The sequence below is a fragment of the Siniperca chuatsi genome, linkage group LG3 (assembly GCF_020085105.1).
Source record: "Siniperca chuatsi isolate FFG_IHB_CAS linkage group LG3, ASM2008510v1, whole genome shotgun sequence".
Lineage (NCBI taxonomy): Eukaryota > Metazoa > Chordata > Actinopteri > Centrarchiformes > Sinipercidae > Siniperca > Siniperca chuatsi.
In genome coordinates this window covers 697,303-724,908 of record NC_058044.1, presented here as the reverse complement: position 1 = coordinate 724,908, position 27,606 = coordinate 697,303, and the positions used below count along the sequence as shown (strand labels likewise).

At 46.4% G+C, this 27,606-nt stretch overlaps 2 protein-coding genes and 1 long non-coding RNA gene across 14 annotated transcripts in view; 2 read left to right on the top strand and 1 right to left on the bottom strand.

Moving 5' to 3' along the window:
• The window catches only part of LOC122874001 (CSC1-like protein 2), a 39,502-nt gene extending 23,721 nt beyond the window's left edge, over nucleotides 1–15,781 (top strand). For 11 of the 12 annotated variants that reach the window (XM_044191458.1, XM_044191459.1, XM_044191456.1 and 8 more), the window contains 16 exons: nucleotides 482–590; nucleotides 1,314–1,384; nucleotides 2,643–2,723; nucleotides 2,931–3,054; nucleotides 3,448–3,581; nucleotides 3,873–4,010; nucleotides 4,105–4,258; nucleotides 4,354–4,460; nucleotides 5,024–5,110; nucleotides 5,200–5,265; nucleotides 5,946–6,108; nucleotides 8,334–8,439; nucleotides 8,717–8,884; nucleotides 9,011–9,126; nucleotides 9,223–9,306; nucleotides 10,032–15,781. In XM_044191458.1, the coding sequence (XP_044047393.1) occupies nucleotides 482–590; nucleotides 1,314–1,384; nucleotides 2,643–2,723; nucleotides 2,931–3,054; nucleotides 3,448–3,581; nucleotides 3,873–4,010; nucleotides 4,105–4,258; nucleotides 4,354–4,460; nucleotides 5,024–5,110; nucleotides 5,200–5,265; nucleotides 5,946–6,108; nucleotides 8,334–8,439; nucleotides 8,717–8,884; nucleotides 9,011–9,126; nucleotides 9,223–9,306; nucleotides 10,032–10,235 (1,912 nt within the window). In that variant the 3' untranslated portion in view covers nucleotides 10,236–15,781. The remainder of the gene's footprint in view (nucleotides 1–481; nucleotides 591–1,313; nucleotides 1,385–2,642; nucleotides 2,724–2,930; nucleotides 3,055–3,447; nucleotides 3,582–3,872; nucleotides 4,011–4,104; nucleotides 4,259–4,353; nucleotides 4,461–5,023; nucleotides 5,111–5,199; nucleotides 5,266–5,945; nucleotides 6,109–8,333; nucleotides 8,440–8,716; nucleotides 8,885–9,010; nucleotides 9,127–9,222; nucleotides 9,307–10,031) is intronic. The other variant, XM_044191455.1, reaches the window with a different exon arrangement.
• On the bottom strand, nucleotides 14,488–27,590 carry LOC122874007. Its single transcript, XR_006377554.1, has 2 exons — nucleotides 27,238–27,590; nucleotides 14,488–20,971 (listed from the first exon to the last, which is right to left on the bottom strand). It is a non-coding gene; the product is annotated as an uncharacterized LOC122874007 (long non-coding RNA).
• On the top strand, nucleotides 22,075–25,588 carry LOC122874005. The gene is made up of 2 exons (XM_044191475.1): nucleotides 22,075–24,759; nucleotides 25,086–25,588. The coding sequence occupies exons 1-2, from the start codon at nucleotides 24,234–24,236 to the stop codon at nucleotides 25,586–25,588; spliced, it is 1,029 nt and encodes a 342-aa protein (XP_044047410.1). The 5' UTR covers nucleotides 22,075–24,233.
• Nucleotides 27,591–27,606: the final 16 nt, after the last annotated feature.

Sequence of the window (27,606 nt, the reverse complement as noted above, 5' to 3'; positions counted from 1 at the left end):
TCAAAGACGTGATCAGAGCGATGATGTGAAGTCAGCTAGCTGCGGTGCAGTCAGTCTTACTCTTGTCTGTAGATAAACCCAGAAGACGATTAGCCTGTCGGGCCGGGATCACCGTCTTACTCGCTGTTCATTGGTTGGAAATGGTAAGTTTGGTAAGTGCTTTGCACCGATGGCAGCGGGCGACCGTACAAGCTGCTGGGCTGACCATCGGGAGTCCTTGGTGACGGGAGGAGCCGGGGATCGAACCGCCAACCCTGTGATTAGGGGACGACCTGCTGAGACACAGGAAATGTGTCTGATGATGCGATACTTTATCAAACAGTCCAACTCTTCTGTAAATCCTCCTGTTCTCTGTCAGTTTCATCCGTGTGTCCAGTGCAGAAACAAGTGTGTTTAGCCTAGCTTAGCACAAAGACTGGGAGTGGGGGAAACTCCTAGCTTGGTGTCTTGTAAAAATGACTTCTTCTTTTTTTCTGTCCAGGACGAATCTGCTGTGGCTGCACACTTCGTTTGCCTTCATGTATCTGCTGCTGACCGTCTACAGCATGAGGAGACACACGTCCAAGATGCACTACAAGGAGGACGACCTGGTAGGAAAACACACCCACGTTTTTACAAAACAGACCGACAGTGCGATACTTTTTAAATCTAATCTGGTCTAAAACCTTTGTGGACACTATAACCCGGGGGGATCCGGTTCACAGGTGTTTTATGATCTTCCCTGAGATGTGATAACAATCTTTATCCATGTAATGTTCGAAACCAAGTGCTGAGAAATGTCCAGATGTATTGTAATGTTGAAGCGTTTGTTAGCTAACCTCACTTTGTCACCATTGTCCACATTTCCTGTGTTTTTTTTCACAGTAAAAGCCTGCAACTGATTTCACAATTAAACACATTTATTAAGACGGTGTAGTCCCTCATTCGTCCAGGAGCGTTCTATCGTAGAAAAGGTTTCAGTCGTAGTCGTCTGGACACTGTTTTCAGAATCAAGACGTTTCGGCTCCCATCCGGAAGTCATTCTCAATTTATTAAGAAACACATACAGGAAGTGTTGTGTTGGTGTGAAAAGTAGCTTTATCTTTAGCTTTCTCTAGTCAAGAAGTTGATTAAACCCCGAATCTCCACTGTCTGTTTTTATTCTGGGACTAAAGAACAGTCTTGTTTTCAGTATTTTTGACAATAAACAGACAAAAAATACTTTGTGAGGTTTGAAATGTTAATAATTCTTCGTTATCTGAAAACATGAAAATACACAAACTTTTTTTTATCTGCTGTCGCTTGTGTTTTAATCCCAGTTTTGTGTTTTGCAGGTGAAACGTACTTTATTCATTAACGGCATCTCTAAATACGCAGAAGAGAGTCAGATAAAACAGCACTTTGAGTAAGTTCTTCTTCTGCTCCATCTTTCTCTCAGATCTTAAAAAGTGTTACACTTTTATTAAAGCTCTAAAATCTCTCAAAATGTCCTCAAGTGTGTTTTCACATTTGTAGTCTAAACACTTTATTGAACTTGGCGATTTATTGACATGATGTTGATATTGAATTTGGGTTATCTGGCATCTCTGCAAACCTACGGCAATGGCTTCCACGAGTTCACTGGAACTCTCAAACCGTCTGTTTCTGTCGTTGTTTTCTCACATGGAACCGGCTGGTTAAAGTTAACTTTTAACTAACGTTGTGCTGGTCTGGCAGAGGTCCAAGTGCTAAAGTTAGCTAATACTGACAGCTAGCTAACTTTAGGCTCTATGTGAACAAACAACGGCAGAGAGAAACAGACTAACTTACGGTTTGGGAGTTCCAGGTGAACTCGTGGAAGCCATCGCCGTAGATGTGCGGTCACGTCAGAGGATTACTGCGGTCAAATCAGCTGCCGTTTGGATTTTGATGCGCCTCTGTTCATACGGTTACGGTACCGGTGCTTGGAGTGGCTGAAACTCGTATTTCAGCAATAATTTCTCACATTTTATACAGTATTTTCTCAGAAGTAGTCAACAACAACAATAATAATAATAATGGCCGGGGGTGTGTTTGCCACGAACAAATAAAGGCCGGTCCCAAATACAGGCCGGGGACAGGGGTGGATGGACTCCTGGTGCCTGTTTGTGCATGCCAACTATAATGTACATTTCCATTACTTTCATTTAATAAATTCAACAATATAATCATGCTATTGTTAACGTTTTTTTGATCTAAAGTGTTATTGGATATTATATATTGGTTAACTAGTGAAACTGGGGAAAAAAATTAGAACAGTTTAGTTTTGTTTTCGATGCCAAATTTGAAACCGTTAAATAGGTTAAAGGTTAAATAAATGAAGATATGTGTTTACTTTTGTGTTCAGTTTTCATATTTTGTTGTATCTCCCACAGTTACATTTCCACTGTGACATATCAAATAGTGAACATTTATATAATCAGAGGACAGTCCTGATTCGAGGACTGGATCTAAGTTTTATTTTATCAGAAACAGAAAATTATGATTAAAAAGAATCCTCGAAAATGTTTTTCTAATGTTGAAGCGAGTGTGACGTTTTCTGGTTTTCTTATTGAATAATAATAAGTCAGTAGTTGCATTGAAAGTTATATTTTTGTCGTAATGGATCTAAAGAGACTGATCTGCAGGGTATGTTTGTTCTTCAGGCAGGCGTATGAGAACTGCACGGTGCTGGAGGCTCGGATCTGCTACAACGTGGCCAAACTGATGTCTCTGAACGCCGAGAGGTGAGACAGTCAGGGCCCGGGGCATGCTGGGATACACTCCCGCTCCGTCTTAACTGCTACTGGACATATTGAAGAAAAATCTTAAAACATTGAAATCATGTTTTTTCAGATCGACATATCACCGAGTAAAATGTAAGGACTCTTTAAAAGGTGTTTCTTTTATCCAACTGAAGCAACCGCACATGCTCTGTGTGTTTGTGTCCGCAGGAAGAAGACGGAGCGCAGTAAGAAGTTCTTCACCGACCTGATGGCGAAGGAACACGTTCCCACCATGATCAACCCCAAACCCTGCGGGCACCTCTGCTGCTGCGCCATCACCGGCTGCGAGGAGGTGACGCTAACGCTAACGCTCCGTTCACACATACACACTATGATGGGTTATTGTAGCTCGCTGAAGTTCAAGACCGTTTTATTGTCGCCGGTTAGAGAATCGAGGCGACGTTGATGGTGACAATCAGCTTTTTCTCCATTTAACTTCTTTTACTTAGTCGAGTGGAGTTGAGCCGTGTTTCAAATAGTTTTTGAAAACGTTTTTTGGACTAAACTAAAGCAGTTTAATGACATAATTTTGGACATTTGTGAACTTTTTATAGACCAAACATTTCATTGGCAAAGAAATAATCTGGATCCATGAGACCTGGTCTGATTTGTGTTGGGTCAGGGTGTGTGTTGTTAGCATGTTAGCATGTTAGCAGTGACTCAGCAGCCTACGTTGGTCCTGCAGGAGGAGGCGGTCAGCTACTACACCAAGAGGGAGGCCAAGCTGAAGGAGGAGTACAGGAAGGAGAAGGAGAAGGTCCACACCAAACCGCTGGGCATGGCCTTCGTCACCTTCCAGAACGAGGCCATGACTGCCATGTGAGGCGCACCCTGACCCCGCCCCCTACCTGACCCCGCCCCTACCTGACCCCGCCCCCACCTGACCCCGCCCCTTACCCCCTGTCTCTCACTCCTCCCACACAAGAGATAGCCGCTTTTACATTAAAACAATAATTAGTTCATTAGTCAATTTGTTTGTCTTTCACATTACTGTTTTGTTTTTATTTGTTGATGTAAACTGTAAAACATTTCCAACCTCCTCTCTCTGACCACGCCCCTTCTCTCTGACTCCGCCCCTTCTCTCTGACCCCGCCCCCTCTCTTTTTGCAGTATTTTGAAGGACTTTAATGCCTGTCAGGTTCAGGGTTGTCGGTGTCGTCAGGAGCCAGGATCCTCTCAGTTCAGCGAGGTTCTCCACATTCACAACTGGAGCGTTTCGTACGCGCCCGACCCGCAGAACGTCCGCTGGTAATCCACAAGCTCCACCCGCCAAAAACCACACCAGATACCAAACAAACACACCCCTCACCCTCAGTTGATGTGTCCTGGTTTCTTCCCGCAGGGAACACCTGTCGCTAGGCGGGATCTCCTGGTGGATCCGCTGCTTCATCATCAACTGCATCCTCTTCATCCTGCTCTTCTTCCTCACAACGCCTGCCATCATCATCTCCACCATGGACAAGTTCAACGTCACCAAGCCTGTCGAGTATCTCAACGTAAGAAACCATTAGTCAGACTGAGTAGATCTTCAGTGGTGCTGGGTGTCGTTTGAAATGCTTTGACGCTCTGCTGCTCTGTTTGTTTTGTACAGAATCCCATCGTCACTCAGTTCTTCCCCACTCTGCTGCTCTGGGCTTTCTCTGCTCTGCTGCCCACCATCGTCTACTACTCTGCCTTCTTCGAGGCTCACTGGACCAGGTAACACCGCTGTTTCCTGCTCGCCCTCCTCTTCATTAGTACTACAGGACAGCATCAGAAATGTAATACGCCGTCAATACTGCAATATTAGTACTAGCACTTCTGTAGCAAGTCCAAGTCAAGATTAAAGGCAGTTGATACAAATCTAAATCAAGCCTCAGGTCATGTCCACAATAAGTGAGTTAAGGCGAGTCCAAGTCGACTGTTAAGACATCTTCAAGTCAAATCGGTCGAAGCAAGTCCCAGTAAAGTCTCAAGTCATTTCAGTGTCCATTGAGAGCCAGTTGAGACATGTCCAAGTCCGATATCAAGTCATTTAAAACAAGTCCAAGTCAAGTCTCAAATCAGTCAAGACAAGTCCAAATCGCATCGACTGAGAAAAGCCAAGTGACAAACAATTTGAATGAAGTTCAGGTCTGATTTCAGTTGATACAAACATGTCCAAGTCAAGTCTCAGATTAGTCCAGACAAGTCTAAATTATGTCTGAAGTCAGTTGAGTCAAGTCCGAGGGAATATTTGGCCTGGACCTGACCCTGATTTGACCGGCTCTGTGTGTCCGCAGGTCTGGAGAAAACAGGACGACGATGCATAAATGTTACACCTTCCTGATCTTCATGGTCCTGCTGCTGCCGTCTCTCGGACTCAGCAGGTAATAAACAGCGTTCGCTGCAAGAATCCGTCCCTGAGTGACCTTTGACCTCTGCTGTTCTCACTAAAACGTCTGTCTCCGTTTTCCAGTCTGGATGTTTTTTTCCGCTGGCTCTTTGATAAGAAGTTCCTGGCTGATGCCAAAGTCAGATTTGAGTAAGTAATTTTTATCTCCTAGTGGACATCATGTCCTGCAGTTTACTGCTGTTACTACTCACCATACTATGTCAATTATATGTTTATATTTCATCATACTGTAATGGAAGCTGCCAATATTAAAATTAACTCATTATTTCAAATTGAAATGTAATCTTTCATTAGTGTGCACATGATTTATTACAGGATTTGAATTAAAAAATATTTTTTCATTGTAAGTTTAGAAATTAACTTAAAAAATCAAATTTTTTGATTTTCATGTTTAAAAAAAATTATAATTACTATGAAAATTGAGTTTTCAGTTTCCTCCAAACCTTCACAATATGATTCACATTAAGATATATTACTAGTTTACGATTCCATTTACAAATTTAGGTTGCACACTGTCTGCCAATGTCATGATCACTGTAAGAGTGTGATGGTTTGGATTTGGATCATTTATAACACATTAAAATATAAATAAAATTTTAAATTGGGAAAAAAAATCCACTTAAATTTCCAAATAAAATTCAAATAAATAAAATTCAAATCAGGTGATAAAAGTATCTGTAGCCTTTTGTTTATGTACTCTTATTTTGAAACAGCTCAGTTTCTCTGCACGCATCAATAAACTATCAAGTTTGATTGATCGTTCGGTAGTAGGACGTTCTGCTCTAATGGTGATGCTGCGTCTCCTTCAGGTGCGTCTTCCTGCCGGATAACGGAGCATTCTTCGTCAACTACGTCATCGCCTCGGCATTCATCGGGAACGCCATGGACCTGCTGAGGATCCCCGGTCTACTCATGTACATGATCCGGCTGTGCCTGGCTCGCTCCGCTGCAGACCGCCGCAACGTCAAGAGGGTGAGGACGGACTCTGACACCGACCGAGAGGACGGACTCTGACACCGACCGAGAGGACGGACTCTTGACTCCGACCGGGAGGACGGACTCTTGACTCCGACCGAGAGGACGGACTCTTGACACCGACCGGGAGGACGGACTCTTGACACCGACCGAGAGGACGGACTCTGAGAGGACGGACTCTGACTCCGACCGAGAGGACGGACTCTGAGAGGACGGACTCTGACTCCGACCGAGAGGACGGACTCTGAGAGGACGGACTCTGACTCGACCGGGAGGGCGGACTCTGACTCCGACCGAGAGGCGGACTCTGACTCTGACCCGAGAGAACGGACTCTGACTTGACCGGCCGAGAGGACGGACTCTGAGACTCCGACCGAGAGGCCGAGACTCGGACTCTGAGAGGACGGACTCTGACTCTGACCGAGAGGACGGACTCTGACTCCGACAGAGAGGCGGACTCTGACTCCGACCGAGAGGACGGACTCTGAGACGGACACTGACTCCGACCGAGAAGACTCTGACTCTGAGAGAGAACGGATTCTGACTCCGACCGAGAGGACGGACTCTGACTCACCGAGAGGGCGGACTCTGACTCTGACCCGAGAGGACGGACTCTGACTCTGACCGAGAGGACGGACTCTGACTCCGACAGAGAGGCGACTCTGACTCTGACCGAGAGGACGGACTCTGAGGACGGACACTGACTCCGGACTCTGACTCGGACTCTGAGAGGACGGATTCTTGACTCCGACCGGGAGGACGGACTCTGAGGACGGACACTGACTCCGAGAGGACGGACTCTGACTCCGACCGAGAAGACGGACTCTCTGAGAGGACGGACTCTTGACTCGACCGAGAGGACGGACTCTGACACCGACCGGGAGGACGGACTCTTGACACCGACCGAGAGGACTGACTCTGACCGAGAGGCGGACTCTGACTCTGACCGAGAGGACGGACTCTGAGAGGACGGACTCTGACTCCGACCGAGAGGACGGACTCTGAGAGGACGGACTCTGACTCCGACCCGAGAGGACGACTCTGACTCCGACCGAGAGGCCGTACTCTGACTCTGACCCGAGAGAACAGACTCTGACTCTGACCCGAGAGGACGGACTCTGACTCCGACCGAGAGGCCGTACTCTGACTCTGACCCGAGAGGACGGACTCTGACTCTGACCCGAGAGGACGGACTCTGACTCCGACAGAGAGGACGACTCTGACTCCGACCGAGAGGACGGACTCTGAGAGGACGGACACTGACTCCGACCGAGAAGACGGACTCTGAGAGGACGGATTCTTGACTCCGACCGGGAGGACGGACTCTGAGAGGACGGACACTGACTCCGACCGAGAGGACGGACTCTTGACTCCGACCGAGAGGACGGACTCTGAGAGGACGGACTCTTGACTCCGACCGAGAGGACGGACTCTGACTCCGACCCGAGAGGACGACTCTGACTCCGACCGAGAGGACGGACTCTGACTCCGACCGAGAGGCCGTACTGACTCTGACCCGAGAGGACGGACTCTGACTCCGACAGAGAGGACGACTCTGACTCCGACCGAGAGGACGGACTCTGAGAGGACGGACACTGACTCCGACCGAGAGGACGGACTCTGACGAGACGACTCTGACTCCGACCGAGAGGACGGACTCTGAGAGGACGGACACTGACTCCGACCGAGAGGACGGACTCTGAGAGGACGACTCTGACTCCGACCGAGAGGACGGACTCTGAGAGGACGGACACTGACTCCGACCGAGAGGACGGACTCTGAGAGGACGGACACTGACTCCGACCCGAGAGGACGGACTCTGACTCCGACCCGAGAGGACGGACTCTGACTAAGATCAGTTTGTAATAATCGGACAAGACTCAATATCATAAAGAGTTCGGTCTAGACCTGCTCTACAGGAAAAGTGCAATGAGATAACTTCTGTTATAATTTATAAATAAATTGAATTGACTCGACCACACTGATGCACAAAATAACTGACCAAGTTATTATTGTCTCTCCGTGGACACTTAAGAGTCCATTATTGTTTCCATGTAGACTTTAGTCCATTATTGTTTCTATGTGGGAACCTGGATCTAACAACAGTAAAGTTGTCCCTAAGTCCAACAGTTCAGTTTTCTGGTGTGTGACGAACATTACAGCCTCATGGGGGCGCTGCTGTAGCTGTGTCCTGTTTCTAACATAGTCTGTGGTCCCTGCAGCACCAGGCCTATGAGTTTCAGTTCGGAGCGGCGTACGCCTGGATGATGAACGTCTTCACGGTGGTGATGGCCTACAGTATCACCTGCCCCATCATCGTCCCCTTCGGTCAGTCTTAACTACACCCCACACCGCACCGCTACAGCACCAGTACTACAGTACAGCACCAGTACTGAAGTATTAGTACTAGTACCCAGAGCTGTTTTTAAAACTTTAGCGGCAAGTCCAAATGAAGTCTCTAGTCAGTCCAGACAAGTGCAAGTTGATTGTGAAGTCTGCTAAGACAAGTCCAAATTAAGTATCGTGTCTATCAAGTCAAAAGTCTTATCAGATATACAGTATTAAGTCGTCTGTGTGACATCCTGACTCACCTGTCCCCCTGCAGGTCTGATGTACATGCTGCTGAAACACCTGGTGGACCGATACAACATGTACTACGCCTACCTGCCCTCCAAACTAGACAAGAAGATCCACTCCGGAGCCGTCACCCAGGTGGTGGCTGCACCCATCCTCTGCCTCTTCTGGTTGCTCTTCTTCTCCACTGTACGCACAGGTAAGCTCCGCCCAGTCTGACCTCGAGTACGCAAGAGCCGAATGTTTGTATGAGTGACGGGGTCGCTTCAACCTGTAGTTGTTGTTGTTGAATGCTAACTAATGCTAACTGCTAATGCGCTGTCAGGTTTCGAGACACCGACGTCCATGTTCACCCTGGTGGTGCTGATCGTCACCATCGTGGTCTGTCTGTCTCACGTCTGCTTCGGACACTTCAAGTACCTCAGCGCTCATAACTACAAGGTACGGCAACGTTTTTACCAAAGGTTACAAAAACACGTGTATGAAACATTAATGTTGCTGTTCGGCACGTTGTCTCACCGTGTGTCTCTGTCTCAGATCGACACCAAGGAGAACGACGTGGACGCCGTTGAGAACGGACGTCCAGTTCGTCCCTCGTCCTCCCCCACCACCAAATCTCAGGTGAGTGGATCTAACAAACTAGCTCTAGTTCTTAGGTTCATTAGCTTACTGACAAACTAGCTCTAGTTCTTAGGGTTGTTAGCTTTCCAAGAAACTAGCTCTAGCTTTTTAAACAGTCTCAACTAATGTTCACTTGCTATTTTTGTTCCGGAGCTTTTGACATCACATGGTCTTCATCAGCAGATGGAGCATAGCTTTAGCTTGCTAGCAGAGTCTTAAGGAGTGAACAGGAGGCAAAACGTAACAGATGCTTGAGGTGTAAAAACTGAATTATAACATCTTTGAACCACCACAATACAATTTGTTCATGAAATGTAAGTTTAAAATTAATTTGCTCACTTACTAGTTGCGCTCAAGTTCTTATGTTGTGCACACAAGATCAAACTATATCTTTTGGGACGTTTTTGTTTTTCCTTTGGGGCTCAGTAGATACCTGAGCTTAGGTACCTTACTTTTACTTGTTAAATGTTATCTAAACACAAGCAACCAAACAAGAACTTTAATCTAAATCAAATACAGTCTAAAACTGTAGAAATTATTTAAATCAGGAACTATTTCATCATAGAAAAAGTCAACAAGATTATGACATTTGATGCCTACTTTTGGTATATTTTCTCAGGTTTGATACCCAGTGCTAGTTATGATGCTAATGAGTGTAAATGTTATAGACCCTGCGTAGCTTGCTAACTCTCCCCCTGCTGGTTAATCTGTTTTTTGTGGTTCAGCAGCAGCAGCAGCAGCAGCAGCAGCAGATGTACATTGCCCAAGTTCTCCAGGACCCAAACTCAGACGAGCCGGGCGGTGGCAGCGGCGAGGAGGACCGAGGGTCGTCCCAGGACGAGGAGATGCTGAACGGAGGGAACAGCATCAATGAGGCGGATTTTCAGTCAGGGGAGGACAGTCTGATCGCCAACGAGGTCCGCCAGTAGCTGCGGGTGGAGCTAGAGGGAGGGGGCGGAGCTAGTTGAAGGTTCATACCCACACAACAGTTAGAAAATAAAGCTGAGTGTAGAATCACTACACACACAAACACGCATACAGATAGACTAACACAGGTAGCTCCACCTCCTCCCAGCTCGAAGACTTGACCCTGACCTTTGACGCCGGCGCCGGCTCGCCAACATCCAGTCCTGCACGTCTGTGGAAAATTGACGGACATCAATCTGTCTCCACAGGAAGTCACTGTACATAACCTCAAAGCCAAAAGTTTTTCTTTTTGTTTTGTATTTTTCTCGGGGTGTGGGACGGGGTTTAAAAATTCGTGCCTGGGCTGGATTTTGTTCGTTCGCACTCGTGTCTTGACTCCTGATCCCACCGCGGGTCGTCCGGGACTCGACCTGTCGAGGGGTCAAAGCTGATGCTGACACTATCTATCTTTTTCCTTGGCCTGGTGGACGCCTCCAAACAAACGCCCGCCGTCGCTATCGTCCTCTGATATCGGAGTGCTAAATAAGTCGCCAACCGCCAGCTCTCGTAGTGGTAGAAGCCTTGCTTGCGCAGACGCATCGCAGTCTCCCTTTCCTGTTCGCCGTTTTCCTCTTTCTTTTTGTGGAACCTGTGGATCATGAATTTTGCCGGTATGTTCAACACATCACCTGGAAGTTCTGGGTTTTTTGACCTGCCAAGCTTTCGCTGCATGTTGTTAAAAGTGCTGTCTGGGTTAATGACGTCGCCACCTTCGGACATTGTCATCTAACGCTGGACCGTAGTGGCCAATGAACTCGCCAGATTTCCACCACGATCTCAGCAGCACATCCTCCTACCTGCCGGACGAGAGTTTTCGGCTACACTTTCCACTTAAGTTGGACTGCTCCTCGACCGCCGAACCACTGGACTCAACACGAGGAGGCTCTCTTTTCTGGTTTTGATTTCACCCGAACTACCTTAAATCATGAACACCTGACAAAGGGAACGGGGATATTTGTGTCTGTGTAGGTTTAGCAATCAAAACTCTTTTCATTCATGGGGAGAACTTTGTGACGACGCTCTGACACAGCAGCAGTAGTCGAGTAGTTTGAGCTCGGGTAGACGCAGAAGAGCAGCGCTTTTCGTCCGGACGGTCTACCCTCAACACCTGAAGCTGTCAGGACTCTCAAGGGAAAATGTTTTCTGTTTGTGTGTGTTTTGAAGTGTGCACTGTCTGTGTGTCCAGTAGCTTATTGTACACCAACCCGCACCATGAAGGGTTCAACAACATCACCAGGTAACCAAAAACACCCCGACATCTGGTCAACAAGTTCCAGTGCTTCTCAAACCGGTCAGTCTATTGTAGAATTAGTTCACCGAACTGTTTTCCTTCACTTTGGCACGGAAATGTCCATGTTTAGAAGGAATACGAATCACGTTTGACTTTCACATCTACAAATGTCAACAAAGTCTGTTTTTACTGCATTACTGCTGCAGTTCAAGCCTAAACGGTCAAATTATATTCAGTCCAACTGAAATCACTTTGTTAGTCAGATGATTTCATCTCTGTGTGTCCAATACAGAGACAGGTCCAGTACGTGTTTAGCTAAGCTTGGCACAAAGAACCGTTAGCCTAGCTTCATCAAAAGAGGAAAAAAAATCCCTGTCACACAACTCCAAGTCGGATTTACATGTTGTATCTTCTTGTTAGCTTTAGAGACAAAGATAGAAGCTAACAATTAGTAACGTTTGAGATTAGTTTAGAGTTAGCTTCTAAGTCTTGATTGGGTTTATTCCAAGTGTCTGATTTACGTGTTGGATCCTGTTAGCTAACCAGCTAGTCACCAGTCCATCCGGTAGTCAGCTTCGTTTAGTTGACTAGAGCTGGGGGTCAAGAGCCAGACTATAACTCTAAGCTAATTTAGTTTGATATTAAGCCCTAAATATTAGCTTCTATCTAGTACTTGTTGATCTCATGTGCTTCTCAAAGACAAAAAGAAAATTGTTATTTCCTGAATGAACATTGTTTCTGCTCCAACATGTGCTTAGCATAAAGACTTCAGCACAAGAGACAAAAAATACACCTTCTAACAACAAGTCTGTCTGATTTACTTGTTGTATGTTCTTGTTAGCTGCTATCTTTGCATCTAAAGTTAACCAAACTGGGCCTAGAAGATGATATTTCGGTCTTAATCTTGAACTTTACCAATTGTTAGAGTTAGCTTCTAGGTCTTGACCCCTGGCACTAGCCAACAAAACCAAGTTGACTTTTGGATGGATTTGTGACTAGCTTGTTAGCCAACTAGTCTGTTTATTTCAATGCAGTTGCCGCAATCAACTTTTTATGAAGCTAGGCTAGGTTTTCCCCTGCTTCCAGTCTTTGTGCTAAGCTAGGCTAAACACATCTTGGACCTATCTGTCAAAAAAGCGATCCGGATATGTTTTCTCTTTGTCCTGAATTGAAATTGAACGGAGTACTGAATTATCATATAGCCGCACCTCGAGAGGATTGTTTTAAGAAAGTTAAATTTGAGAATTTACTCAAACTTCACGTGAAAATAAGGCTTCAGCTGCAGCGCCGATGCACAATATTTACAAGATGGAGGGAGGTTCAGTCGTCACTTTCCTATGATTCTCGCGGTTTCTGATGATGTGTGCTAGTCGGCGCCTGTTTCTTCTGATTGGAGGATTTTGGAGGGAAAACTGCCATCTTCACTTTAAACGACCTACCGCTGCTTTCTCAAGCTGTAACTCCTCATATCTCCTGCTGATCTCTGGTTTCAATTCATTTCTATGAAAACCAAGTTTAAGTGACCCCATATGCAATTTTTAAAGGACAAAAAAAAGCTTTTCATTTCTACCCCGCAACCAATGACAACTATTGCCGCACACTGTAGCTCCCTTAAGTGCAATTTATTGGCACATCCAACACTGACGTTTCGAACTACCGCTCTTCTTCAGACTAGCCAACAATAAATTGCACTTCAGGGAACTACAGTGTGCGGCCCCCTTTTTCATGTTTTCATTGCGGTCTTCTGCTGGTCCAGCACCTGCTTTACACAGTTTGATGTGCTTAAAATGACACCTGCAGCCAGCAGATTTGAGCAGCTGTAGCTAGCTAGCTAATGAAGCTAACATTAGCTCCGTGACTTGGTTGAAAACTCTGTCTCAGTCTAACTTTTTAATGTTTCCAGCTGACTAATTTTAAAACAAGAAGCCTGTAAAAAGTTGCATTATGGGAAATGGAGTTTGACTCACACCAGTGGTCAGGATATTTCCACCCCTGCTGCTCAGATTGGGACCGTTCTTTTTTGAAAAGTCTCTTTTGAGTCTCCCTAACGGAGTCTCCCTATCCTTATGGATAGGACATACTAAATCAAAGGAGTGCCCGTTTAAGTCAAGGTCCACTTACTAGATTTTGAAAAGCTAGTAAGTGGACCGTGACCTTTAGATAATTTTGTCAAACGACTATTTCCGAGGTCCGAGGAGAACCTCCTTGTGTTGCCTTCTTTAGTGTTTACACTAAGATGAATTGGCGTCACCAGGGATGATTTGCCTCTGATCTGCCCCCTAGTGGACAAACGTATTAATCCTCAAAGGACAAAGTGCTTAAATTACTCCGACGAGTACAAAAGCACTTTGCAGCTGCTTGTCTGCGCACATGTGTAGTTAAAAAGTGAGGAGGTTACAGGCTCACCACCGCCACCGTTATCAGTTGCCATGGCAACAGAAACAGGAAGCCGACCCGGCTGGCGGCAGCATCATCAGGAAGCGAGGGGAACACTTTCAAATAATAACACAAACGCTTCAGTGCAGCGACGTGACGCCGAAATAGTCTCAGGAGTTTTGTTTTCCTAAAATAATGTTTACATCAGTTTTTGTTTGCTATTTTTAATTTTTGTCATATTCTGCAGAGTGTGTGTGTGTGTGTGTGTGTGTGTGTATACTTGCTACATAGTGAAGACTGAAACATGTTTTTTACCTACAGAGTGAGGACATTTTTGGAAAGTGAGGACATTTTGGCCGGTCCTCACAACTTCAAATGGCTGTTTGAAGGTTAAGACTTGGTTTGAAGGGCGAGGTTAGAGTGAGGGGCGAGGGAATGCATTATGTCACTGACGGTCCTCACAAAGATAGAAGTACAAGGATGTGTGTGTGGACACAGAGCTGGACTATGAAAGCTGTAGCCACCAGGACATCGGCGTCGGTCGGCGTCGGCCGGTGGCTACACGCCGGAGAACCTACAGCGTTTGTGTCCAGATGATGTTTTTTGAATTTAGTTTCCTCTTCACCTCCGGTGGGGCGTCTGCTGTCGGGCGCCCCGCTGTGATTGTACGCACACGAAACTGAAACTGAAGGAGAGCTCAAGGATCTGGATCTGAGGTCTGAATCTGAGACCGGAGGTTCGGTTCAGCAGCTCTCAACCCGACAGTCTGGAAAATCTCTGAGAGACTGATTTTGTTTTCGGAGGCTGGAGGAGCCAAGAGTGCGTGATTTCTTTAGATCCGAATACAAAATGAGGCTCGTATTTAATTTAACCATCTCGTTACCCTAAAATAAAGACTTGAGCATTGTGTGGTCTCCTGGCTGTGTTGAAACAGACCGAACAAGAACCTGATCAATAAATCCTGATCCAGGTCCACTTTCTAGATGCGTAAAAGCCTGTAAGTGGACCTTGACTCGAGATAATTTTGTCCAGTGTTGCCATTTGTAGTTATGTTTACGTTACGACATTATCTCTAACAGAACCTGATCAATAAATCCTGATTATTGGAGTTAAAAACTAAACAAGAGACATCAGCGGGAACCAGAATCAGTGACTTTTTATATTAGGCGAAAAAAAAACTTTTCACGTTATATACAAACTTATATTTAAATAACGCGAGAACAGAACAGATACAAGAGTTTGTGGCATTCAGTGTCCCAAATATTAAATGGCAACAACAGTTCTTCATCTTCCAGCAGGCTGAAAGGGTTAAAACATCCTCGCACGGGGTCAAAGGTCGACCTGTTCTGGGACTGAAGAGGGTTGAGAGCTGCTGCGTTCACTGACGGCTCGGTGCTGTAGGAACTGAAGACGCTCGTTTAAAAAAAACAAAGTGTGATATTTTTGTAACCTGCTGACTGAAGTATTTGATACTGAACTCGTATTGAAGAAACGTTGATAGCTGTGACGATGCTGTTGTAACATGTAACTCAAAGTTTAATAATCAGCCGCTGCTTTTTGCTTTTCTTAGTTTTTTAAATTGTTGCTGAAGTTATTGAAGTTGTAAAAACACAAATGTGAACTGCAGACAGACGAGTGAAATGAAACGTCGGCTCCTGAAAATGAAAAACGTGTAAAATAAAATGTGTGTAAATAGCCATTGAACTGCACTGTCGTCCTCAGAGACCAACGCGACTCAGCGTCTCGTGTCACAGACTCAATGCTAACAGTCTATTGGTCCGTTTCATGCGTTTAATTTATTACTGTGACACTATTTATTTTTACTTTGGTCTCCAGGTTGTGTGTACAGTGAAACATTTGTCCTATTTATGTTACTTGATCAATAAAATTGGCTTTCATCTGTCCAGTTGTTCTTTGAGTTTGTGGACACGCAATCCAAGCAAACAACCCCAGACCCCCAGGGGCCCCAGACCGCCAGGGGCCCCGAAGGCTCCAGGTTCACTGTGTCGCATTTAGTTAGTGGTCATTTAATTAATAGTAAATCTGTTTGTTAATCCTGTATGAACCGCTAAAACACAGTTAAAGGGAAATAATAGGGGCCGTTATTAGTAACGTATGAGTTGTAACCAGTTAAAGCATCTTTAGCCTCTCTGGATAATCTAGTCCAAGTCTGACAGCCTAGGTATAGTGGTTTTTATCTGGACCTGGTCCAATGCGGTTTATGTGTGAAAAAATCGCCCTTTTTGCATTTTCACAAATAAAATCAAGGTTTTACAAATTTAAACGAGGGTTTCTGAGCGTTGAGGCTTCACCAAAGATGCTCCCGCAGTGTCTAACAGGCCAGGCCTCGCAGAGGGCCGGCCAGGGCTGCCGGCGGTGGAGACCGGTGGCCAGGGCTGCCGGCGGTGGAGACCGGTGGCCAGGGCTGCCGGCGGTGGAGACCGGTGGCCACGGCTGCCGGCGGTGGAGACCGGTGGCCGGGCTGCAGGGCGAGGTTCCTGCGTTAGGAAAGGTTGGAGTAGTAGTGTTAGGACGCGATGAAGGCGTCATATGTCTTAATGTGGCATCAATATAATCCATACAGACACGCCAAATTCAACACAGACTCTTAACGCTGTTAGTTGTGCGTGTGAGAGACGGTATTTGAGGAGTTTTTTCGCCCGTTACCATAGTAGCTACCCGGTTTGCTGCTTCCCGTTTGGTGCTGGAGAGACACAGTCTGTGTGCAGACGGTAACAAACAGGTTTCTTTAGTTTATTTCTATGATTTCAACATGGATTTGTTGTTCAGTGTTGAATCATCACGGGAAAAATACGGTGCGTCACCTGAACGCGTCAACAGCGAGTTTACGCACACCTGACATCACCACTGCTTCACTGTCACAACATAAGAGATGGCATCAACCTAACAGGAGGCAAGGCAAGTTTATTTGTGGCACATTTCAACAACAAGGCAATTCAAAGTGCTTTACACAAAAGCAACATGTAAATAAAAAAGACATTTAAAACACGAGTTAAATAGAAGATAAAACGTTAAGACAGGAGAGTCACAGTTACAGCGCAGTGTGAGAAATGAATCATGATCTGATTTAATAAAAGCGGCAAACACAAAAGTCTTCAGCCTCGATTTAAAAGATCTGGAGTTTGTTCCAGATATGTGGAGCACAGAAACTAAACGAAGGAGCTTTTGTTTGTTGGGCGGCTGTGGCTTAGAGGTGGAGCGGGTCGTCCGCTAACCGGAAGGTCGGCGGTTGTAGAAAGAGATTGCAGATTTCCTGAAGCTCGGGACGGTACTCCTGTACCCGTTGTTTCCAGAATACGTCTGAGATAAACGGGACAGGTCTCCACCTTCTTTCACATACAGATCAGGCTCTCATGAGGTCCGGCATCACTGGGATCCTCAGACGGCTCAGTGATGGCCTCGGCTTCACAGAGAACTGTATGAAATCCATCATCGCCCAGTGTCTGCTGACGCAGAGTGGAGCTGAGCACCTTCGGACACCACCGCAGTGTGATGCTGAAGTGGTGCTCCCTGTATTTAGCTGTGATTTAATCCCTTAGTTCTCTTTCTGCGCCAACTAACTTGGTGCCATTGTCAGATCGCATGTGAGAAACGTGGCCTCCTCTGCTCATAAATCGTCGCAGAGCATTAATGCATGCGTGGGTGTCCGGTGAGTTCGCCACCTCTCGGTAAAATCACTCCATAATTACACAGGCCTCTCCCTCTCTAGTCAACTCCAACACTCGTAAATGGACATCAGGCGAAATCCTTTCCTCTGGCAGGTCCGCCATTTATTGCTCACCTGCTCTTACAGTGTAGCGTCTACAAGTACAGCAGTCAGACATGGTTTTCCTTATGGCTGAATTAGCATTTGTAATCCGGTACTTCCTCCTTAGTTGTGTGCTTTCCTTTCTGACTGCAGACTTTCCAGATGGGTTTCCTCCGTGAACCGCTGCTGCTGAGTGTAGCGAATGATGAACATTTCTGCCTCCAAAAGGTCATCTGATGAGACACTCTGACCTTCTTCATCTCCCACTGCATATGAGTGGATGGGTTATTCGCATCCTCTTTGCCTTGAGGAAGCAGGCAACTGCAGCCTTGAGCCTCCTCCAGTCGGAGAAGTGATCAGTTGGTCAAAAGCATTAGGCGAGTCCTGGACAATTACAGCATTCGCAGTTCAGTCTTTCTTGACTTCTGGGTCATCCAATGAAATGTGATCTCCACAGTTTTTTCTGGCCAATACTTCTCTGGCTTCCCAAGAAAGTTGGGCCCTTTTATCCATCTGCCAATCAGTAGGTCATCAACTTTCATACCTCTGGACGCATCGTCTGCCGGATTGTCTTCAGTATTGACATACCTCTATTGTGACACATTTGTAGTGTCTCTGATGGTTGAAACCCTGTTTGACACAAAGGTATTAAAGCGACTGTTCTCATTACTTTAGTACTTCAGCACCAGGTGCTATCTGTCCCAAAGACTGTCCACACGGACAGCAGGAACTGCAGCTGAAAGCTCCAGGCGTGGAACGGTGACCTGCTTCAGCGGCGTAACTCCTGCTTCGCCGAGCAGGAAGGCGACGTTATTCTCCATCCTCACGTAACTGACGGTGTCAGATCCTGCTTCACTTGCATCAAAAAAGTGTCGCAGGTGTGGGCCGTCCAGAATCCTTTGGCTCAATGTTCCTTCTGATTATCAACTCTGACGTCTTGCTAAGCCACATTGTCCAGTAATGCTGTATGTCGCGGTTAAATATTTTTCCATTACACTTCTCCCTTTTGATCAGTCATTGATCACAAAAAGTATGCACAACAGAACACTAACATCAGACTTGGAATCTAATATCATTAACGTGGAATGTGAAATTCAAATAGAACAAAGACGTTCCCTGATAATTAGCAAGCTGGAAGGATCATTAAAAACACTAATATTTATTCATGTTCGTCAGAGTCCTCTTTGCAGTCACCGTCCAAGTAGTCAGGTATTGGCATCTGTTAATAATGCTGCAGCGCTTCCACCCACTTGGAAAACATGTCGACCATTACAAGGCAATATCTTTTGCCTTCGCTGGGAGTTAGTTCAATGAAATCAATCATCACATGATCAAATGGTTTATCTGGTTGTGGAAGTGCAGCTTGAACCTGTTTTATGCCTCTGCCGGTGTTGTGAGATTCACACACGAGACAGGACTGGCAACATTTTTGAGCATAGGCTGCGCAGCCTTTTGTGAACCAATGTTGCTGAATGAGATCAAACATCCCTCCTTGTGACACGTGGGCTAATCCATGAGTCAACTTGGCAAAATGGGCAAAGAAATGTTTTGGTAGGCAAGGTTTATCATTGGGGCCAAACCAATCTAAAATCTTCAATCTTAAATGTACAGACATTTTTCTTCCAAAGATGTCTTTCTTCTGCAGTAGAAAACTGTTGCGTTGCTGTGAGCGAGGCTGATGCTCCTGCATCTGTGAGGAGAGTAATAACACGATCACCCACTAGGAAGTACAGCTACGTGACCGTTTCATCAATGGCATCCACCCTGAGATCGCGGACACGGTGAAACGCGACTGTGTGACCTGGGAGTTTGGTAACCTGGAGACCGTAGAGAGACACGCTCTCCATGCAGAAAAATTCCTCAAAGACAAGCAAAAGAGGAAAAGTACGCAGCTGGCGGACAGATTACAGATGGCGCAGCTGAGGGCGTACGAGAATCAGAACAGAGGCCGTGGCCAAGGCCGACGAGGACGAGGAGGAAGAGACGCTTGTTTCAAATGTAAAATGGGACATTGGGCAAAGGATTGCCCCGAGAATCACGGTCAGGCTGACTGACTAGACGGGGTGTCGACGCCAGGTCGGGAAGGGGCCGGCTTGAATTGCATTCTTCAGTTACGTAAGAGCACCCACGCTGACACAACAGAGCATGTGAACACACACTGATACACACTCCTGCACAAGCATGTGAGACACCACCACACACTCAGACATTGATAAGTGCGGCTATCTCTTACCTTGAGCACACACAAGCCACTGATGACACAGCGCCAGCAGAGATATACACCGAATATACACACGATGCATACAAACGCATGCCTGAACACAATCGATGTGGAGATATTGTTTTTCTTGTGGATTCTGGTGCGACTGACTCTGTTATCAGAGGGGCAGAGTTTGCAGTCCTTCCGAAAATGAGCGGCAGATATGAGGACAGTAGAGGTTAGAAATTGAGAAATACTTTAAACATTAATTCTTGTTATCTAAACGATGGGTTAGGATGTCCTGTAGAAACTGAGTCAGCATGGTTAGTGTGAGCTCGGCATTTCCATACAGCTTGTGGTAAGCGAATAGCATCTAACAATGCTGCCCCTTTGTCGTGGTGAAGGATAGGGCTGCCACCAGATTTAAGAAATGTTCTGTTTCTACAGAGCTCCATAATCACGGCAAACAGAAAATGCATACTTGGAGTCTGTCCAAACTCTAACAGTTTTATTCTCAGCCAATCTGCATGCTTCAGTAAGTGCAACTAGCTCTGCAGCTTGTGCTGAGTAATGAGAAGGTAAGGAGTCAGATTTCAACACCTCATGTTGTGTGACAACAGCAAAACCCACTCGATTTCGTCCAGTGACAGGATTGCGTGATGCTGAGCCGTCTACAGAGAGAATGAGATCAGGGCGAGGAGAGCAACCTTCATCAAGCACAGCAACTGTCAAGAACAGACTATTTTCTAGGACCCAAATGCAGGAACTCCTAGTAAACGGCTGGATGAACGTGACGGTTTTTATTGTGCAGATTATTATTGACACTGATGAATACTAAGTCCGGCGTCACCCGTGGCCTCTCCGAGGATCCGGCAGAGCCGAGGTGGAGGCGTGACTGACGGCACTCCGGACGGAGACGAGGTGAGCAGGCTCCGGGCTGCCGAGCGTAGAAGCGGGAAGACTGAGCCGACCAGGCGGAGGATCACTGGAGCCAGGCGCGTGGTGTGGATGGCCGGCAGTGTCCGGAGGCGAAGATCGGCTGGATGGCGAAAGTGGCGAGGTAGCTGAGGCCCGGGTGATCTGAAGGGCAGGCTGAGGCGGTAGTCACTGGCAGAGCGAAAGTCTGAAACAACAAGACAAGCGGAGTTATTACTGCGGCAAGAAAACAAAACCGAAACTTTAAAAACTTTACATAAAGCGCTGCGGGAGCCGTTACGAATACTCGTACGGATGTACGGAGGACGATCTGGCGCTATAAGCGTGGATGAGTCCAGAAGATAAACTGAGCTGATCAGAGACGATTGGCGCCAGGTGTGCTGCCCAGAGCACAGACACATCCACACTTACACACCAGGACAGACAGAGGACAACCAGAGCACACGAGGAGAGACAGGTACACAGAGACATACAAAGACCGGGGGGGGCTCTGTGGCCCACCATGACAGCAACACAGTTATGTTCCTCTCCTTCCCCTTCGGTGGGCAGAAGGGTGGCTGGGTGTAACACGGTGCAACGTCTGACAGTAATGTTAGGCATGTCAAGCAACACAGTATTGTATCGTGACCAACGTGCAGTTATGTGATGTTTTCCGTTCCAACAGGATGAGAGGAACTGCATGCGGAACCAAAAGAGTCAGATCAGAGTAGCCCGCTGTGTCTCTGGAGGCCACCGCAGCCGCAGCACGGAGACAGCGTGGTTACCCAGCAGCCTCGGGGCCAGTTTGGCGGAGAAATGGGCTACAGGACGCTGTCTGCCACCGAGGGCTTGGAGCAGAAGTCATACAGCCGTTTCTTTCATCAACTGTCTGTGTAAATGGTCTTGTAGGTGTGGACTGTAATGCTGTTTTCAAATCAATAAAGGCTTGTATTGCTTGTGGTGTCCACGTCACTTCATCAGAATCAGAAATACTTTATTGATCCCCGAGGGGAAACTCTTTGTTACAGCTGCTCACTGTCACGTCAGTCACACAGGAAGAGAAGCACTAAGGGAGGAGTTAAAGAGTCTGATGGCCACAGGCAGGAAGGACTTCCTGTGGCGCTCTGTGGTGCATTGTGGGGGGATGAGTCTTCCGCTGAAGGCGCTCCTTTGCTTCACCAGCACGTCATGGAGCGGGTGGGAGATGCTGTCCAAGATGGCGTGTAGTTTACCCAGCATCCTCCTCTTTGACACCACCGCAGTCCAGCTCCACCCCCACAATGCCACCGGCCTTACGGATCAGTTTGTTGAGTCTGTTGGCGTCCGCTACCCTCAGCCTGCTGCCCTCAGCCTGCTGCCCTCAGCCTGCTGCCCCAGCATGCAACAGCATACAGGACAGCACCGGCCGCCACAGACTCATAAAACATCTTCATCCATCATGTGACTGCAGACGTTTACCATACACGAAAGCGAATGAATGATGTGCAATAAGAACACACCCCCAGAAATGAAAGAACTTGTTTCTTAGTTACAGGTTTTGGCGTTTTGAATTGCCTCAGCCCGCTTGGGTGAGAGGGATTTGCCTTCTGCTGTGATCACGTGACCCAAAAATGTCACTGCCTGTTGAACAAACTGTAATTTAGAAAGGCTTGCTTTATGGCCTTCTGCAGCTAAATGTTTTAGCAGTCTTCTCACATTGTTCCTGTGTTGGGCTGCAAATCATTAGTAGTAAGTGGTACCAACTGGACGTCTCTTTTAGTGTGCACAGTAACGGAAAAAACTTTTTTGTAAGTATTCAATCGAGGACAGTAGAACATGGATGCATCCTTCGCTTCGACGTGTTCATGAAAAAGGGCCTAAATCTTCCCAATTGTCAGTTTCACCCTTAGAAATTGATATGTGGTGCAGAATTAGCAACATCAAACATTCTTAAGTGAACAGGTGTAAGCTGGACTAAGGCATCGTAGAAAAGGTTTCAGTCATAGTCATCTGGACACTTTTCAGAATCAAGACGTTTGTGACAATTCACACTCCTGGACGAATGAGGGACGACACCGTCTGGACTAAGGCAACACATCTGTGCTCAGACCAATATAGATGTGTGACAGTCAGCCTTTCATCTTTGTGCCATTGTTTCTCATATGAAGGATCAGGGCCCAAAGAAACGATGTGCAGTGTAAAGAGTCATGTTGCATGTACTGTGTGTGTAAAGGGGAAGTGCACTTCACTCAAACACAGCTCACTTATGTCCCCAACTGTTAGCTTCCACTGATATGTCTACAGCAACTGGTCAGGATCATATTTCACAAATATGTGAGAACGTGGTTCAGAGTCAACATTTGTTATGACTTTTAAACCCTCAGGAGTAGATATTAACCCAATTCCCAATCGACACGAGATCACATCCCAGAAGATTAATTGGACAACAATCGGGTAACAAAAATGAGTGTTTAAACCTTAGATTGTTTTTTCATCAGAACAATTCAAAGGGACTGTGAAATGCTCCATTACCACATTGCCTGACACTCCAATTGAGTGCTGTAATGGCAAGAATAAACGGACTGCATGACTGTATAACATACACAGGACTCTCTGATTTAACACATATATGACTCTTTTGTGTACCAGGCACATCACTGTTTGGTGTCAATACTTGATCTGTGTATGAGAACAGTTCATTGATAATGATGAGATGGAACTATGAAACATGCCATTGACTGTTGTGTCCAGACTTCAGGGACACTGAGGAGCCTGACCCTGAAGACTGGATAAATAACTGATGCTCCTCTCCCTCTGGACTCATTCAGAGCAGATTATACTGATGTATGTTTCTGCTGCTGTGAGTCCGTCTGCAGACGCTTGAAGTAAACCTGCAGAAAGACGAGTGATTGCCTCGAGTGTTTCTTTTATCTGCAGTATTAACACCGCAATTTCACTCGTGTGAGAGGACTTGGGCGCTCGGAGCGGCAGGTTAAGACCGTGCACGGCTGGAGTCTGGGACTCTTTACCTCAACCTCCCCGGGAAGGAAGGTGGAGACGAGGGGGTCTGCCGCCCTGAGTGTCCGAGGCTCGCTGTGATCCAGTGAACCCAGTGGCTGTGGCAGCACTCTCTTACTGGTGAGTTTATTCAGCGAGGCCCGGGGTTCTTGCTACCGTGACGGGTGTGCGTGACAGGCGTGTCAGCGGGGCAGGTCAGGGGCCGCTGTGTGAATCACTGCAGTATTTTGGCCAAATGTTTCACTGTCAGACAGGGTATTCCTTACAGACAGAAATATTGATGCGTGTGAGTGTATTAACACATACAAGAAAGACAAAAGTGAGCGGCAGATATGAGGACAGTAGGGGTTTCAGGAACCTCCCTGGTGGAAAGGTACACCACACCATTGTCATGCAGTGAAGAAATTGAGAAATACTTTAAACATTAATTTTTGTTATCTAAACGATGCCCGATCAATATTATCGGAAGAGATATGATGAAAAGATTAGGAATTATCCTGATTTCCACTCCCGAAGGCATCGTTGTAGCCAGAATTTCTGACACTGCATCACAGTATGTGAAACACAGTCGCAGGGAGCTGATGTACTCTTATCAATGGAAACTGAATCACACAGCTGCTGGCTCTGTAAATAACACTCTGATAACTGAGGTCAAAGCTCTCTTTCCAGACAACTATCCACGAACAGACATCACGTCGCCACAAGAGTTACACTGCACATCACATGTACATCTTAGGGTTGATAAACATTTTGAGGACACATGGTTCAGGCAAGACAAAGAGAGAAACACACTAAAGCTGACCTGGTTGTACTGGAATGATAAAAGATGCACTGTCTCAGTAGCTTTCAATGATCCACTGTGTGAAGCTTTGTTTCAGGTCCCTAACACATGTCCTCATGTCCCCCTGGTCAAAGCAAAGCAGGATACATGGGAGTGCTTGGGTCCTTGGACCAGACGTTGTGAGGAAGCTGCTGGTTGGGTAAAGACATCAGACTCAGGTTTGGATTTTCACAACCAACTTCAGGTATTCCGGAAAAGATTTTCAGCTCATTCCAGATTCAGAGTTTTTAATGGCCAGTTTGGTAACATCAGATGATGAAATGACAAAAACATTTTTTGAAAGACGTCTCAGAAATTCCTGAGTTAAATCAGGTACCATCCTGCTTGTGGGCACAAGACAAGTATGATGTAGGATTAATCAAAGATGCTGAGCCTGTAGTAATCACACCAAAATCTTCATACAGGCCGTGTCAGAACCAGTATCCTTTGAAGAAGGAAGCTGTTGACGGTATTAAACCGGTGTTTGATTCTCTTTTAAAAGCAGGAGTGATTATTCCATGTGCAAGATCTCCAGTCCGGACACCTAGTTTCCCCGTAAGAAAACTCCAGGACGCCGGAGAGCCACAACAGTGGAGGTTCAGGCAAGACTTGCAGGCGGTAAATGCAGCGGTACATGCACAAGCACCCAATGTTCCCAACCCATACACAATACTCTCACAGGGGCCACCTGGGAGTAAGTGGCTTTCAGTTGTTGACCTGGCTGACGCTTCTTTCAGCATCCCAGTGGATCCTGACAGCCAGTACTGGTTTGCGTTCTCTTTTGAAGTTAAGAGTTTTACATTCACCAGACTCGTCCAAGGGTATTCGGAGAGTCCTGGAATCTTTAACGATGCGTTAAAAAAAAACAATCTGGAAACGTTAAAATTGACAAAAGGAAGTGCGCTCCTACAATATGTAGATGACCTCACGATCTGTTTAAAAACAAGAGAAGGCTTTTGTGGACTTAAAGCTGGCCCTCCAAACACCCCCAACTCTCGGTCTCCCTGACAGTAACAGACCTTTCACACAGACTGTTGACGAGACGGGTGGCTTCATGACTTCTGTGCTACTACAAGACATGGGGGGAGGCTGAGACCAGTGGGCTATTTTTCCAGCAAGCTTGACCCGGTAGCAGCTGGGCTGCCAAACTGTTTGAGGGCTGTGGCAGCTGCAGAGAAAGCTGTTACAGCCTCACGTAATATCATAAAGAGTTCGGCCTAGACCTGCTCTATAGGATATATAAATAATATTGAATTGAATTCACGTGACTTTGTGGGTTATGCTGATCTGACACTGTTGGTTCCACATGTGGTCTCAGTGATGTTGCTTGAACAGAAAACATCACATCTCTCAACAGCTAGGTGCTTAAGGTACAACACCATTTTGCTTGAAATGCCTAATATCACTGTTAAGAGACGTACAGGCAGGCTGCACTATCACAGACAAAGTGTGGTATGGACCAAGTGGCAGACCATGTTTACCGAAGTATCTGTCCCATTATTATGCTCCATGCTCCCATTGACCCGTGGCGAGACCATGGGTCAAAGGGGAGCATGGTGCTGGAGCTGAGCAGATACTGCTTCACAAAGGGATTTAATAACTTCTCTCAAACATTTTGCCAAAAATGCATTGTTTGTGCAACCAGTAATGTGTGGAGAAGTATTCAAATCCCACAGGCGGACCATGGGCCTCCTGAGAGACCCTTTGAACGTCTGCAGATGGATTTCATCGAGCTGACACCCAGTGAGGGAAAGAAATGTTGTTGAAAATACAAGGAATCAGCTTCGCTGGCCTTGTCTTCCACACCATGCTGAGATGCTCGACTGATGGCTCTGTATTCAAGAGGATTCCCATCGAATACTGGAATGTCTCTAGCTGGTAAAGACAGCGAGCGTTACTGTTGAACTGCTGCCGTAATCTCATTCTGTCTTTGCATTTTGTTGTAGATGCTTCCAAATGATTCCTCTTTGGTTTGCGATTGCATAGGTTTAGTGAAATCCAGTGATGACTGCACGTAGGAAACAGAGTCGTGTTGTTTCATGCACATTAGGCTCATTTTGGTAATCGGAGTTGACATGAGCATCTTGGCTTGGATTCATTATGAGCCGTTTACTTGTTTCCTTGGACGTACGCCCAGTGAGAATGGATCCTCTTGCATTAGTGTTGGCTCACTTCTGTGCCTTAATGAGTTTCCTGAAAGAGGTTCATAATCCTTTGCTATGGGGCTGAGATTTTTGGAAGTTAACTGCTGTTGAGTTTTCCTTCCCAGGTAGGAATTCAGGCCATCTGACGGGGCTTTCGATACACTTTCGCTGTCTGAAGCTCGAAGAATTGCTACTTTTGCAGTTGTTGCAGCTATTTCAGCTTCTAGCTCAAGCTGCTTCCTTCTTCTCCTTAACTGTAGTTCCTGTTCCAACAGCACATGCTTCTCCTTCAGAGCTGCTGCACGAGCTTCTGCTTTAATTCGTGCAGATGCTGTGGAACTACTGCCAGAGCTTTGTCTGCTAGAAGGCTTGCTAGCAACATTTGACACACTGTCCTCAGGGAAAATATCATCAATGAGCTGAAGGGGAGGCAAACATACTGCAGGAGGTGAATTTGAGTCAAATATCGCGTCACAACTCCGTCAGATCTGAACTCACAGACATGAAACTCACATCGAATCGTTCAGCGCGACTCGCACTTCCAGAGGACGTCATCGTCTCTGACGTCCGTCCAGAATAAACCTCCAGAAACCAGCTGAGACGCCAGAGAAGAAAGCGGCTGCAGAACCTGCCTGAGAATCCTGCTGTTTCTAAGTTTCCTTCAGTCTCACAGTGATCCAGAGACAGCTGTCTGTCCGTCCACGGGTCCACTGCAGACAGGAGCTGCTGACTGCTGGTTCGGCTGCTGTTAATTAAATGTAAACAAATACAGGCTATAGACATGTCTGTAAAGAGAACATGTTGGCTCCCTAACAGGCCTATATGTTGGTGTTAGCATGTTAGCATCAAAATGACCACAAACAGACACAAACCGGTGGTTGT

Bases quoted from the DNA above. Each gene is read 5' to 3' on its own strand.
- LOC122874005 (XM_044191475.1), top strand. From the start codon at position 24,234: ATGATGAAAAGATTAGGAATTATCCTGATTTCCACTCCCGAAGGCATC. The intron at 24,760-25,085 runs GTTTGGATTTTC...TTTTAAAAGCAG, and splicing joins GGTAAAGACATCAGACTCAG to GAGTGATTATTCCATGTGCA.